This window comes from Pipistrellus kuhlii, unplaced genomic scaffold (assembly GCF_014108245.1).
Source record: "Pipistrellus kuhlii isolate mPipKuh1 unplaced genomic scaffold, mPipKuh1.p scaffold_m20_p_56, whole genome shotgun sequence".
NCBI classification, from domain to species: domain Eukaryota; kingdom Metazoa; phylum Chordata; class Mammalia; order Chiroptera; family Vespertilionidae; genus Pipistrellus; species Pipistrellus kuhlii.
The window spans coordinates 415,239-428,420 of record NW_023425558.1 but is presented as its reverse complement, the minus strand read 5'-3'; the positions used below and the strand labels follow the sequence as shown (position 1 = coordinate 428,420).

General features: G+C 57.4%; 1 protein-coding gene across 1 annotated transcript; it reads right to left on the bottom strand.

The window, feature by feature from the left end:
• Positions 1 to 1,772: 1,772 nt before the first annotated feature.
• LOC118706922 (testis specific 10 interacting protein) lies at positions 1,773 to 9,184 on the bottom strand. Its single transcript, XM_045573758.1, has 8 exons — positions 8,967 to 9,184; positions 8,545 to 8,672; positions 7,771 to 8,441; positions 7,462 to 7,606; positions 4,855 to 5,022; positions 2,857 to 2,956; positions 2,542 to 2,666; positions 1,773 to 1,897 (listed from the first exon to the last, which is right to left on the bottom strand). The coding sequence occupies exons 1-8, from the start codon at positions 9,093 to 9,095 to the stop codon at positions 1,774 to 1,776; spliced, it is 1,590 nt and encodes a 529-aa protein (XP_045429714.1). The 5' UTR covers positions 9,096 to 9,184; the 3' UTR covers position 1,773.
• Between the last annotated feature and the right edge of the window lie 3,998 nt (positions 9,185 to 13,182).

Genomic DNA, 13,182 nt, shown 5'->3' with positions numbered 1-13,182 from the left:
CAAGAGCGGCTGCTTCCGCAGTTCGCTCTGAGCGTGCCCCAGAGGCTCATGGGAAAGCCGGGGTCGGAGCCCAATGCGCAGGCGCGGCGGCCTCGGGCTGGTGGAGGGCTGGGAGCGGGTGGTCCGTCTGCGCGTGCGCTGCTTCAGGTGCGCGGATCCGGACGTGGTTTTGGGGGTTGTAGGTCCCCCGACTGCAGGGACCCAGAGGGCATCCCAGAGCTCTCGGCGTCTCCCGGCCTCGCTCCGCCTGCACCCCCAGCCCCGGGACGCGCGCTCCCGCACAGACGTTCCTCGGACAGCTCCCGCCGCTCCAGCGAGACGTCCTGCCCATGGACTCCCTGGGATCGTGCCTCCTTCGGGCGCTGGACGACCGAGTGAAACGGAATTTTTGGACTGGAACCCGGATCCTTTGTCCGCCGGTGTCGAAAAGTGAATCCACGGACAGAGAGTAGTATAGCAAAGGTGGAGGTTTATTGAGGAACAAGTACAGATTCCTACGTGGAGAGGGGGAAGAGCCAGTCCCGCAGAATGGACTGCCACCTGAGGAGGGGGAAAGGGTCTCACCGAGTTCCTTTTCCCTCTGGCTTATAAAGGCTGCAGAGCCTGGTGCCTTATATCCCCTCTGATTGGTCACTATTCCCTTCGACTGGTTACTATAGTAACTCCTGGGCTCAAAGGTCGAACCTCACCTGGGACAAGTGAAGTTTTCTGCACAGACACACCCCCCCCCCCTTTATTTCCTGTTCCCTCTGCTTTCTTCTTCTGGATGAAGGATTCCTTTATTTGGTAAATATAGACCTTTTGTTGTTCCCAGCTCCCTCGTTCTGTGGAAATGTACTGGTTGCAGCTTTTCAGCTTTCCTGTTCTATGGAAATATACCTGCGGCTCTGCAGCCTCGTGCTTCCTCCACAGTCCCCTTAATTCCCAAAGTTTCTAAAATTTCCTAAACCTGCCTTATTTTACCCCTAAAATTCCTGTTTGACCAGCATGCTCTCCTCGAGAACCCGAGTTCCACAGCCCAGCCTCCGAGTCCTCCAAACAGTTCTGTCAGCAAATGCTGCCTTTCCGCCCTCTGGGGAGAGGCCCTCTCATCTGGGCCGGGTGTTTTGTGAACTGCTAAGAAGCTGTGTCTGTGGACCCCCTGGAATTGGGTGTAAAATTCAGCACATTGTGTGTGCGTGTGTGTGTGTGTGTGTGTGTGTGTGTGTGTGTGCTCCCTCTGGTGGCCCCTGCGTGCTCCATCTGCTGTGGTGTGACATGTGCGCCCTTCAAAGGGACCGGGATTTCTCAGAGGTAGAGGCCCTCCTGTCCTATTCACTCTGAATTTCTAGGACCAGCACACATGCTGGAGAGAGGAGTGAGGGTCGCAGCCGATGCTCTGTAAATGCCCCCTCCTCAGGAGCACACGCAGGCTGTGAAGCTGGGACAGGGGGTGGGTGAGCCGACAAGCTAAACCTGCTACCTGTCCACCTGCCACCTCCTCCCAACCAGCACCCTGTTCCCTCCATCACCTCAAACCCCACACTGGCCCATCCGGTCTGGCCCTGTGGTTGAGGGTCAACCCATGTACCAAGAGGTCGTTGATTGTATTCCTGGGATTCCTGGTCAGGGCACATGCCTGGGTTGTGGGCACGGTCCCCAGTTTGGGGGCAAGCATGTGTTTCACTCACATCAATGTTTCTGTCCCTTCCTCTCTAAAAATCAATAAAAGCATATTTTTTACAACAAAAGGAAGTCCCGCACTGTATGTTCCATTAAGCCTTTAATTTGTGTCTAAGGGACTGGCTCCCCAGTCCAGGCTTGGGTGCAGTGCCTCTCAGACTGGCGGCCCGCGGTTCCCGTCTCGGGGGTGCTCTGAGAAGAGTGCTCCATTCTCTCCCCTGCTGGTCGTTGGCTCCTTCAAGGCGAAGACAAACATAGAGGCCCCGGGCTCTGCAGCCCCCAGCCCTGCACCCAAGGCCCCCGTGGGCTGTGGGACGGGAAGGGCCATTGTGGCCGATGACCCAGGTTCACATCCGGCCCCTGTGCTGAGTGACCCTGAGGAAGTGACTCTCCAAGCCTCAGCTCCCTCCTCGTGAACTCGCCCCGAGCCCTGCTCTGCTCAGGCTCTGACGGCTAAGGGGCAGCACGTGTGGGAGGCTGGCCGGCTCCAGCCCACCACGGAGGCTGGTGCGTGGCCTCCAGACGGGCACAGGTCCCCAGCCTGGCTCTCTGCTTCTTCGCTCCTTGGGAAAAACCCTGCCCCTCAGCCTGGCCTCACCTTCCTCTGGGGGCATGGAGGACAGAGCCTGGGGAGCCTGCTGGCAGCTAGAGTGGCAGAGTCTTCCAGGTCATGGAAAGGAGAGGGAGGGGAGACGGGGCAGGACTGAAGCTGAGATTCGGGGCGGATCAATGTGGCTGCCCACAGAGTCCCCTCACCCTTCCCCAGACTGGCAGCACAGGATGGAGGGGGCTGAGGAGACACTGCAGGGCCCGGAGTGCTGGCCATGCACCCCTCACAGCCGGGCAGAGCCAGGTCCGCGGCCAGCTAGCTGGCCTCACCTGGGCTTCCGGGAAGTGCCCTTGGCATCCCCCTTCCTGGCCTCCGCCAGCAGCTGCTCCTCATCCAGCCCCAGCGCCGACAGCACCTGGGAGAAGCGCCGGGCGGCCGTGAGCCGGGCATTGGTCTGCGGGGAGAGAGGGGGGGTCCCGCTGTGCACCAGGGCCCGAGAATGAGAATAAGTGGGGCTCTGATTCCTGAGGGGACCCCAGGGCTTCCAGGTGGGCAGCAGCCCGGGGTCCCTTCCCAGGGGCCCACCCCCGCCTCTCCTCCCTCCCCACCCAGCCGGCAAAGGCTTGCTCCCGGGGAGGCCTCACCTGCATGGCCTGCTGGAACAGGAAGGGCCGGGCCTGCACCCGGTGCTGGATGCCCTGCAGCTCGGCCTGGTACTCAGCGAAGCGCTGCCGCTCCTGGCGCCTGCGGGAGACGGGCGTGTGGGCCACTGGCCATGGGTACAGCCCGTCTCCACTTCTGAGCCGCCGTCTTCCCTGAGGACTCATCCCTCCCCTTTCTGAGCCATCTCACCCCTCCTCGGCCCGGGTTCCTCCTGAGGTCAGGGGGTAGGAATTGGCATTTGCCCCGTTTTACCCAGGACCCCCTGAGGCCCAGGGGACGTGAGAGACTGTCTCCGGGCTGTGCAGCCCGGGCTCGCTCGTCCTCCCAGTCACTCCCGGGGGAGAGGGGCCAGTGGTGGCCTCTGAGCATCTGGGTGTCTGTCCCCTCCCGACACCCACGCCGCGCTTCTCACTCTCCCCGCGAGGGGGAAGCAGAGGCTGCGGCCAGGCCCTGTGCTGGGCTCCGGGCTCTTCTCTCGGCTGCAGCGGCGGCTGCACCAGCTTGCCGGCATTTGCTGTGGTTCTTAAAAGCAGCCAGCTTAGGAGACGGGACAGAGGGACTAACAACGGTGCTGCAAGTAAAACACATTCCAGAAACACCACGGCTCCACTGGAGAAGCACACATCCACGTGCAAAACCCACTTGTGTCCGCTCCACTCGCTGGATGCAAGGAAAGCACATCGCCTCCCACTGCAGGGGACCATGTGTGCCGCCCTCCCGAGCAGGGCAGCCTCCAGGGCAGCTCAGAGCCACGTTCAGAGGCAGAGAGACCCCGTGGGAAACACTGCCCCCAAGTTTGAAATGAAGGCTGCGTGTCTGAAATCCTCTCACTGACATGTGCCCCGTGCAGTGTAAACCTTACGCTTCCTGCCTGGGTAAAAAAACACACAAAACAATGAACTTAAGGTCTGGCAAGAAGGCATCTGCCAGGAGGAAAGGAGGTGAGGCATGGAAAGGCTGCCCTGTGCCAGCTGCAGCCAGTAGGCCCTCAGTGGGACGGCGCCTGTGAGCAGAGTTCCCTGTCTCACGGGGTTGGGCTTTGGGGGAAGGCCCTCCCCGGCAGGCAGCTGGGTGGCGAGCTGGCTGCCTGGGTTGGAGCCCCGGCTCTGCAGCTCACCTGGGAGGATGACCGCAGCTCTCTGAGCCTCAGCTTCCGCGTGTAAAACCGCAGGAGTGGTGACAATCCCTGCCTCCTGGGCCTACTGTGAGTCTAAAGGAGCTTTTTAAGTGTGCATTTGTGGGTTGGTTTTTCTTATTATTAGGTTTATATCGATTTCGAGAGGAAGGGAGAGGGAGAGATAGAAACATCTATGATGAGGGAAAATCATTGACCGGCTGCCTTCTGCATGCCCCCTACTGGGGAACGAGCCCACAACCCGGGCATGTGCCCCGACCGGGAATCAAACCATGACCTCCAGGTTCACAGGTTGGTGCTTAACCACTGGGCACGCCAGCCGGGCTGTGGATTGGCTTTTTAAATGGTCAGAACATAGGGAGAGAACAAACTCACTGGCCCCTGAGCAATGGCGGTCTCCGGGAAGGTGGGAGGGGCATAGTGCTGTTCACATCCCACACCCGCCATTGGGTAAGACCTGAGTTGGTAGAGGAAGCACACCTGGCTTATGAAATCAGAAAAGCAGGGTTTGAAAGTGTGAAGAAGCATGTGGGATATTTAACCTGAGCATCTGACAGCTTCAGAGACTGTTATTCATTGGGTGAGCTTGGCCCAGCCCCTTCTCCGGAGCCTCATGGTCTTTGTCTACTGGCTACACAAAGTGGCCGGCCTGCCCGCCTGCCCGCCTGCCTGCCTCTGCCCGCCTGCCCGCCTGCCCGCCTGCCTGCCCTCCCGCCTGCCGGCTGGAGGATGGCAGCGCAGGCTCAGCTCTGAGGACAGTGAGGCTGGGCCCGCTGGGTCCTCCTGTCTGACACAGCACTGCCTCTGCCCTGTCCCCACACGCTCCCCCAGCCCAGCTCCCTACCTTAGCTCCTCCAGCTTGCGTTGGGCGGACCCCAGCCCTTGAGTCCTGGGCGCATAGGTTGCCAGGCAGCGGGCCACCTGATGTTGTACCTGCTGCTCCCGGGCCCTCCGCTGCTCAGCCTGCTGCTGCTCCTCCTGCTGCCGCCGCTCCCAGGCCTGCAGCATGCTTCTTGGGGGCGGAGGAAGGAGAGGGTGGGAGGAGGCCGCGGGAGCAGGAGGCTCAGAGAGGGTCGGGGCCAGGGAGGGGAACACAGGGCTAAGGGGATGCACTTTGATGTGAAGGACAGGCAGGTGGGTGAATGGATAGAAAAAAGGAAATGGGGATGCGGTGAATGGATATATGGAGGATGGATGAGTGATGTGGATAGTGGAATAGACAGCACCTAGATCGATCTGGAACATTCTTCCCCCAGCTCTCAGCCCATCTTATCAATCAGGTCTTTGCTCAGATGCCAGGTAAAAAAGACTCTCTGACCACCTCGTCTACCGCTCAGGTATTTCCCAGTTCTAGCTATACACCTTGTTTGTCTTATTTCTTATTTTTTAAGATTTTTTTTTTTTTTTTTTTTTTTTTAGCCGAAACCAGTTTGTCTCAGTGGATAGAGCATCAGCCTGAGGACTGAAAGGTCCCGGGTTCGATTCTGGTCAAGGGCACGTACCTTGGTGGCAGGCACATCCCCAGTGAGAGGTGTGCAGGAGGCAGCTGATCCATGTTTCTAACTATCTCTCTCCTTTCCTCAATAATATATATAAATATTTATAAGTAATATAAATATTTATATATATTATTTATAAATATTTATATATATAATAAAATAATATATAAATATTATATTTATATATAGTAAATGTTTTTAATTGCTTTTTAGAGAGTAACATGAATGGAGAGCAACATCAATCAACTGCCCCCTGCACGCCCCCTACCAGGATTTGAACCTGCAACCTGGGCATGTGCTCCGACAGGCAACCTTTCAGTGCATAGGACGATGCCCAGCTAACCAAGCCACACTGGTCAGGGCCACCTTGTTCATTTCTTTATTAATTATCCTTCTTTCCAAGCAAAAGGTAAGCTTCGTGGGTTCGGTTTCCTGTCTATTTTGATACATTCACCAACAAGTCATCCCTGGCAGCTAGAAGATGCCTAACAGAGACAGAAACTCAATCTTGGTGAATCAACACATAATGGAGTCATGGACGGATAGACGAAGGGGGCGGGGCGGTGCAGTTGCTCCGTCAGCGCATACTCATTGAGCACCAATAGGTTCAGGTCCTACGAGGGAACCAGAAAGGCCGTGACCAATAAGACCTGGCACAGGGACAGACAGCCCGGCAGCCCCCGGCAGGTGCTGTGGCAGAAGCTGTGATGGCGGCGAGCACAGAGCAGAACTCCCCGGAGTGGCCCTGGAGTTGAGAGATGCCTCTGAGTTAGCTGGGCGGCTGAGGAAGGCGGGAGAGCATGGGCCTTCCAGCCGCTGTGACCGGCTGGCCTGGGCGACAGAGCCTCCTTACCAGGAGCCTGGGCTTTGTCCCCAGGGCACAGGGAAGCATGGAAGGATCTGGAGCAGGAGGGGACGGGGTGAGAACTGAGGGTGCTATCAGAATGCTGACTGGATTCTCACCTCCCACTTCTAACTGGTCACCAAGACCCATGGAGCCAGCCTCCAGTGGACTTCCTCTCTCCATTCCATGGCCGCCTGGATCAGGCCTTCTCATCCCTCACCTAGGCAATGCCAACAGCCCTCCATCCCGCCCACACTCCCCCATCTCCCCCCGTTATCTCTTGTTCAAGCCCAAGTACAGCAGTTATCTCACTCCACTGCCGTTATTGTTGCTTTGGCCATTTGTCTCCTTTCCCAGCAGACCTTGAGCTTCTTAGGTCTGAACCAAGTGTTTTTATCTTTATATCCTAAGGCCGTGGTCGGCAAACTGCGGCTCTCGAGCCACATGCGGTTCTTTGGCCCCTTGAGGGTGGCTCCTCCACAAAATACCACGGCCTGGGCGAGTCTATTTTGAAGAAGTGGCGTTAAAGAAGTTTAAGTTTGAAACATTTGGCTCTCAAAAGAAATTTCAATCGTTGGCCTGTGGATATTTGGCTCTGTGGACTAATGAGTTTGCCGACCACTGGCCTCAGGACACATGAGTATATACTCACTACGTGTTGCATTAATCACTTTGTTAATAAATTATTGATGGCCCACCCAGGTTGAGCATTGACCTATGAACCAGGAGGTCACATGCCTAGTTTGCAGGCTCCATCCCCAATGTGGGGCATGCAGGAGACAGCTGATCAGTGATTCTCTCTCATCTTTGACATTTCTAGCTCTCCCCAATCAAGAAGCACGATTCCTCTCTGAAATCCATAAAATTATATATATTTTTTTTAAAGAGTAAAAATATTTTAAAAATAAAAATAAGTTAGTTGATTGATTATTGATGGATAGAAGACTGGAAGTGAATGAAAAGTTGGTTGTGTCAATAGGCAGTTGGCCAAGCAGACAGAGATGGTGGATTGATGGATCCATAGATGATTGGATGATCAGAAGACTGGGGGTGGATAAATGGAGGGATGAGTGAGAGGATGAAGGGTGAAGCATCTCTTCCACCTCACCTGTTGGCCTCCTGCCGTTTCTGGAAGGTGCGGGTGGGGAAGCTGGCGAGCAGCGTCCCCTCTTCCCCCGAGGCCTGGGCCCTCCCAGGGCGGTGGCAGGTTTGGACAGCAATCCGCCACGCCTTCCAGGGATGCTTTTTGAGGCCTGGCCCAGGGGGAGAAGTGACCTCTCCTGCCCAACGGGCATCCCCCCAGCGCCTGGAGCGCAGGCCAGCCCTGCCTGAGCTCCGGGCCCGGCCCAGCCACCGAGCCCCGTCCTCTCCCCTGGGCCGCCTCCTCAGGAGCCTGGGTGCTGAGCCCCACGCTCACCTAGTTCCAAGTTGTGCTCCAACTGCTGCTTCAACTTCTCGAGGTCCCACATCCCTTCCAGCCCCGTGGCCCTGGCCTTCCCCCGCTGCGGCCAGAGGGGGCCATTGGAGCCGGGATTGCTCCTTTCGCCCTCCTCGGAGTCCTCCACGCAGGAGTGCCACGCCTTCCTCCGAGAGCCGGCCCTCCGTCGGCCGGGGGCCCTGTGCTCGTGCCCCTGGGCCTCCGGAGCCTCCGGAGCCTCCTCTGGCTCCTCTGACTCCGACCATTCCTCCTCCAAGATGGACCTGCTCCTGGGAGGCTGGGGCAGGCTCCTCTCTGCCTCCTCGGCCTCCTCCTCCGCCTCCTCCTCGGCCTCCTCCTCGGCCTCCGATTCCGATCCTGGCTTCCTGCAGGGGGGCTGCTCCAGCTCCTGGCCCTCCCCGTGGCCCGAAGGGACGGAGACGTCCCAGGCCTTGAGCTGCCGGACCCTCTCCGGGCTCCGCACCGTCAGCTGCCAGCACAAGTCCTGGGCCTCCAGGCAGCTGTCCGGGCACCTGCGGCCGAGCTTGTGCTGCGGGGCCGCGGGGGCGGAGCGGGAGCCGGGCCGGGGGGGAGCCTGGCCGTCGGCGCTGTAGCTCTCCCAGGCCCACTGGAAGGGGAAGGAGGGCTTCCGAGGAGCAGAGAGGAGGAGACTGGGGAGGGACAGGGCAGGGGGCGGAGGTCAGGGGCAGAGCGCTGACCTCCATCGGGCCTGACACCAGCATCCCTCCCAGCCCTCCCTCCCCCCGGGCTTACTCCTCAGCCTCAGCAGAGCCGGGCCCTTTACTGTTCCAGCTTCTGGGCCTCCGGTCCTTCTTTGCCCCTCCACTCTGGCATCTCTGCCGCTGACTCCAAAGGACACGATTCCCACTCCCCGGCCGCCCCTGGGCCAAGACAGGGGAGAAGACCCCGTCACACCTCCATCGGGGGGCCCGCCACTTCTCTGCGCCTGGGCTGGCCTGGGCTGGCCCCTAAAACGGACGGGCAGCTGCCTCTGCTTCACCCCCATCCTCCTAAGCCTCCCCCTGGCTCCTCCCTCCTTCGAGCCTTCCTGACTCTCACCGAGGCCTCAGCTCAGTCCCATGGCTTCTCACGGGCCTCCCTCAGCCCTGGCCTCCCCCGGCCCCGAGAGCCAGGCTGCCCTGGGCAGTTGGCAGTCCGCCATGGGCCTCCCTCACCTGCTCAGCCTGGTCGATGCCGGACAGAAGCTTGAGCAGCCCCGTGCCCATCCCCGGAGCCTGGAGCCTGGGGTCCTGCCCAGCTCTCCCCGCTGTGGTCCTGACCAACTGTTGGCGGGTGTTGAGCATCTTGGTGTCCTGCCCCGCCCCCCACCCCCTTCTGCCAGCCTTGGAACTGTCCTCTCCCCCATCTCTATGGCAACCAGCCCTCAGCCAGGCTCCAGGAAGCTGAGCCAGGTGTGTGAGGCTGGCTCCCTAGCAGAGGGAGAGCTCAGCAGGATGCTGAGGAAGAGTCCAAGCCCGGGCGCTCAGAAACCCAGGGCCCAGGCCTGCCTCGGCTCTGCCTCCGGCTCCTGGGTGGCCCGCTGGGAGCCCCGGCCTCGCTTCGCTGCGTTCCCCAGCGCCCTGCAAAATGGGCCTCAGGCTCGCCCCCTGGAAGGGCCCTCGCAGGCTGTGAAGGCGGCGGGGTGACCCCAGAGGCGGCCTCTGCCTCTGCCCGCCTCGGGGCTGCTCCCGCGGAGGCCTGGTGGGAGCCACACTAATTCTCACAGGCTCTCCTCCGAACCAATTGCCCTCCAGGCCCTGACAGGGCGGGAAAGGCCAGGAAGCAGGCACCCAGGGCCGGAGAGAGCTCTGCGGGGTGAGAGCGTCTCAGGCGGCTTCTGAGCAGCACCAGGCCTGACGGGCGCATCCGGCGGGACACCTGGCGGTGACGCTGCCAGCAGCACGGGGACAGGAGGCCCCGCGGCCGGTCAGCAGCTCTGAGGCCGCACACCATCTCCGTGCGTTACTGACCGCACACCATCTCCGAGTTACTGACCGCACACCATCTCCGTGCGTTACTGACCGCACACCATCTCCGTGCGTTACCGACCGCACACCATCTCCGTGCGTTACTGACCGCACACCATCTCCGAGGGTTACTGACCGCACACCATCTCCGAGGGTTACTGACCGCACACCATCTCTGTGCGTTACTGACCGCACACCATCTCCGAGAGTTACTGACCGCACACCATCTCTGTGCGTTACTGACCGCACACCATCTCCGAGAGTTACTGACCGCACACCATCTCCGAGAGTTACTGACCGCACACCATCTCCGAGTTACTGACCGCACACCATCTCCGAGTTACTGACCGCACACCATCTCTGTGCGTTACTGACCTCACACTATCTCTGTGCGTTACTGACCGCACACCATCTCCGAGGGTTACTGACCGCACACCATCTCTGTGCGTTACTGACCGCACACCATCTCCGAGAGTTACTGACCGCACACCATCTCTGTGCGTTACTGACCGCACACCATCTCCGAGTTACTGACCGCACACCATCTCTGTGCGTTACTGACCTCACACTATCTCTGTGCGTTACTGACCGCACACCATCTCCGAGGGTTACTGACCGCACACCATCTCTGTGCGTTACTGACCGCACACCATCTCCGAGAGTTACTGACCGCACACCATCTCTGTGCGTTACTGACCGCACACCATCTCCGAGAGTTACTGACCGCACACCATCTCCGAGAGTTACTGACCGCACACCATCTCCGAGAGTTACTGACCGCACACCATCTCCGTGCGTTACTGACCTCACACTATCTCTGTGCGTTACTGACCGCACACCATCTCCGAGGGTTACTGACCGCACACCATCTCTGTGCGTTACTGACCTCACACTATCTCTGTGCGTTACTGACCGCACACCATCTCCGAGGGTTACTGACCGCACACCATCTCTGTGCGTTACTGACCGCACACCATCTCCGAGAGTTACTGACCGCACACCATCTCTGTGCGTTACTGACCGCACACCATCTCCGAGAGTTACTGACCGCACACCATCTCCGAGAGTTACTGACCGCACACCATCTCCGAGAGTTACTGACCGCACACCATCTCTGTGCGTTACTGACCGCACACCATCTCCGAGAGTTACTGACCGCACACCATCTCCGTGCGTTACTGACCGCACACCATCTCCGAGAGTTACTGACCGCACACCATCTCCGAGTTACTGACCGCACACCATCTCCGTGCGTTACTGACCGCACACCATCTCCGTGCGTTACTGACCGCACACCATCTCCGAGAGTTACTGACCGCACACCATCTCCGTGCGTTACTGACCGCACACCATCTCCGTGCGTTACTGACCGCACACCATCTCCGAGCGTTACTGACCGCACACCATCTCCGTGCGTTACTGACCGCACACCATCTCCGTGCGTTACTGACCGCACACCATCTCCGAGCGTTACTGACCGCAGGTTGTTGTGCACAGTAACTGCCGCACAGGCTGGCCGCCTCGGAGCAGGAGGCGCTACCTGGTGGCCTAGGTGTGAAGCCGACTAGGCCCCCCGCGTTTGTGCGAGCCCCTCAGATGTTCTGACGGTGACACACATCACCTCATGAAGCATTTCTTGGAACATATCCCATCGTTTTAATTTCCTATAAAAATGAGGTCATGCTTCTGCCCCACAGTGTGTTCTGCCAGCCCTCCATGCCACACAGGCAGAGCCTCCGGCGCCGAGTGTCGCAGCCTGACCCGCAACACGCACCAACCCCGCCCCCTGCCGTCAAACAGGCACATGGCTCCCGCCAGCCTCACCCCTGCCTGCGTGGCCACAGCGACGGCCTTGTAAACGAGCCATCGCACACTGGGCATTCCTGAACCCTAAGTTCCTATAAGCACATGTGCTGGCTCTAAGCAACATAACTTTTTTAAAATCCTCATCCAAAGATATTTATTGATGAGAGAGAGAGAGAAGAGAAATACCAACAGGCCAGGGTCAAATCCGCAGCCTAGGTACGTGCCCTGAGCAGGAATCGAATCTGCAATCCTTTCGGTTTACAGGCTGATGCTCCAACCCACTGAGCCACCCGGCCAGGACAGCAATCTACCTTTTAAAAATATCTGTATTGATTTCAGAGAGGTCGGAAGAGAGAGAGAAAGAAACATCAATGATGAGAGAGGATCATTGATCAGCTGTTGAGCCCTCAACCTGGATGTGTGCCCTGAACGGGAATCAAACAGTGGCTTCCTGGTTCAAAGGTCAATACTCAACCACTGAGCCACGCCTGCTGGGCATGCCTTGGGTTTTTAAAAGGTCCCTCTGGCTGCTGTGTAGAGATTAAACTGGAGGACCAGCGACTGATGTCCAGGAAACAGCCTGGCCAAAACCGGTTTGGCTCAGTGGTAGAGCGTCTGTCTTCGGACTGAAGGGTCCCGGGTTCGATTCCGGTCAAGGGTATGTACGTTAGTTGCGGGCACATCCCCAGTAGGGGGTGTGCAAGAGGCAGCTGGTCAATGTTTCTCTCTCATCGACGTTTCTAGCTCTCTATCTCTCGCCCTTCCTCTCTGTAAAATATCAATAAAATATATTATATTGGGTCTAGTAATAATTAATGTCGTTTTTAAACATTCGTTTAAAATCTTGCTTGGCGTTGACTTGTATTGACATAACCTTCAAACACGTGGTATCTACAGAATGTGTGAAGTGCAATTAACAAGTTTTGCTTGAAAAAGTTTGTGTTTGGTTTGGTTTTTGTTGCAAAACTAGGGCTAAGAAGATGGCGGATGAAGAGCATATTCGGCACTGCATGCTTTACGAGTTCCAATTAGGAAGAAAAGCAAGTGAGGCTGCAAAAAACATCTGTATTGCTCTTGGTCAAGATGCAGTTAGCGCCAGAAAATGCCAGCGTTGGTTTGAGAAATTTCGCGAGGGAAATTTTTCGTTAGATGACAAGAGTGGTCGAGGCCGTGTGTCCAATTTTGATCAAGAAGCTCTTCAAGCTCTTTTGGTGCAAAATCGTCAAATTACCCAACAAGAGCTTGCGACAACTTTAAATTGTTCACAAAAAACAATTTCCAATCAATTGCGTGCACTTGGCAAAGTCCAAAAGTTTGGAAAATGGGTTCCTCATGAGTTGACCGACAACAACCGTAATCAAAGAGTCACAATTTGCAGTTTGCTCCTCTCTCGTCAAAACCGTTTGCCGTTTTTAGAGCAAATTGTTACTGGAGATGAAGAATGGGTGCTGTATGTTAATTTGAAAAGGCGGCCTCAATGGTTGGACAAAAATGAGGCTCCGCAGCCCACGCCAAAACCTGACTTGCATGCGAAAAAAGTGATGTTGTGTGTTTGGTGGAATTTTAAAGGAATTCTTCATTATGAACTTTTACCATCTAACCAAACCATTACAAGTGC

What these genes read in the sequence shown, in the direction of transcription:
- LOC118706922 (XM_045573758.1), bottom strand. Translation starts at nt 9,095, where the DNA reads ATGCTCAACACCCGCCAACAGTTGGTCAGGACCACAGCGGGGAGAGCT. An exon ending in GGCTCTGCTGAGGCTGAGGA is followed by an intron (nt 8,442 to 8,544) that starts GTAAGCCCGGGG and finishes GTCCCTCCCCAG; the next exon opens with TCTCCTCCTCTCTGCTCCTC. An exon ending in GGAGCACAACTTGGAACTAG is followed by an intron (nt 7,607 to 7,770) that starts GTGAGCGTGGGG and finishes CCCCTGGGCCAG; the next exon opens with GCCTCAAAAAGCATCCCTGG.